We start from the raw sequence: 1,074 nt of genomic DNA on the forward strand, positions 1-1,074 counted from the left end.
GCCCCATAGCGCCCCATAGCATCCCCCCAGCCCCATAGCGCCCCATAGAACCCCATAGCGCCCCATAGCTGCCCCATAGCGCCCCATAGCATCCCATAGAGCCCCATAGCATCCCCCCAGCCCCATAGTGCCCCATAGAACCCCATAACCACCCCATAGAGCCCCATAGCATCCCATAGCATCTCATAGAGCCCCATAGCATCCCCCCAGCCCCATAGTGCCCCATAGCGCCCCATAGAACCCCATAGCGTTCCATAGCGCCCCATAGCACCCCATAGCGCCCCATAGCACCCCATAGAACCACATAGAGCCCCATAGCGCCCCATAGCTCCCCATAGAGCCCCATAGCTCCCCATAGAGCCCCATAGCGCCCCATAGCGCCTCCCCAACCCCATAGCGCCCCATAGAGCCCCATAGCGCCCCCCCAGCCCCATAGAGCCTCATAGCGCCCCATAGCTGCCCCATAGCTGCCCCATAGCGCCCCATAGCGCCCCATAGCGCCCCATAGTGCCCCATAGCGCCCCATAGCTCCCCCTTACCGCTCTCCACCATGACGTTTTGGGGTTTGCTGAGGAAAAGCCCTTCGGGTTCGTCGGCCTTGGGGGGCTCGTCATCCACTGGGGGCACAAATATATGGGGCCACAGTCAGTTTATAGGGTCACACTTATGGGGCCAGTCCCACTTATGGGGCCAGACCCACTTATGGGGTCAATGGGGTCCTATTTAGCTTATGGGGTCCCATAATGGGGTCAGTCCCACTTATGGGGTCCCAGTTATATGGGGTCCCACTTATGGGGCCAGCCCCACTTATGGGGTCAGACCCACTTATGGGGTCTCACTTATGGGGTCAGCCCCACTTATAGGGTCCCATTTAGTTTATAGGGTCCCACTTATGGGGCCAGCCCCACTTATGGGGTCAATAGGGTCCCATTTAGCTTATGGGGTCCCACTTATGGGGCCAGCCCCACTTATGGGGTCAATGAAGTCCCATTTAGCTTATGGGGTCCCATTTACTTTATGGGGTCTCACTTATGGGACCCACTTATGGGGCCAGCCCCACTTATGGGGTCAGTC

General features: G+C 58.7%; 1 protein-coding gene across 1 annotated transcript in view; it reads right to left on the bottom strand.

Annotated features, from left to right (window-relative positions):
- LOC107307732 (myosin-binding protein C, fast-type-like) overlaps positions 1–1,074 on the bottom strand; it is a gene marked incomplete at its 5' end in the record, with an annotated part of 11,873 nt that overhangs the window by 6,260 nt on the left and 4,539 nt on the right. The window contains one exon of the mRNA XM_032441937.1: positions 540–617. Within this exon, the coding sequence (XP_032297828.1) occupies positions 540–617 (78 nt within the window). The remainder of the gene's footprint in view (positions 1–539; positions 618–1,074) is intronic.

The sequence above is a fragment of the Coturnix japonica genome, unplaced genomic scaffold (genome assembly GCF_001577835.2).
Source record: "Coturnix japonica isolate 7356 unplaced genomic scaffold, Coturnix japonica 2.1 chrUnrandom820, whole genome shotgun sequence".
Lineage (NCBI taxonomy): Eukaryota > Metazoa > Chordata > Aves > Galliformes > Phasianidae > Coturnix > Coturnix japonica.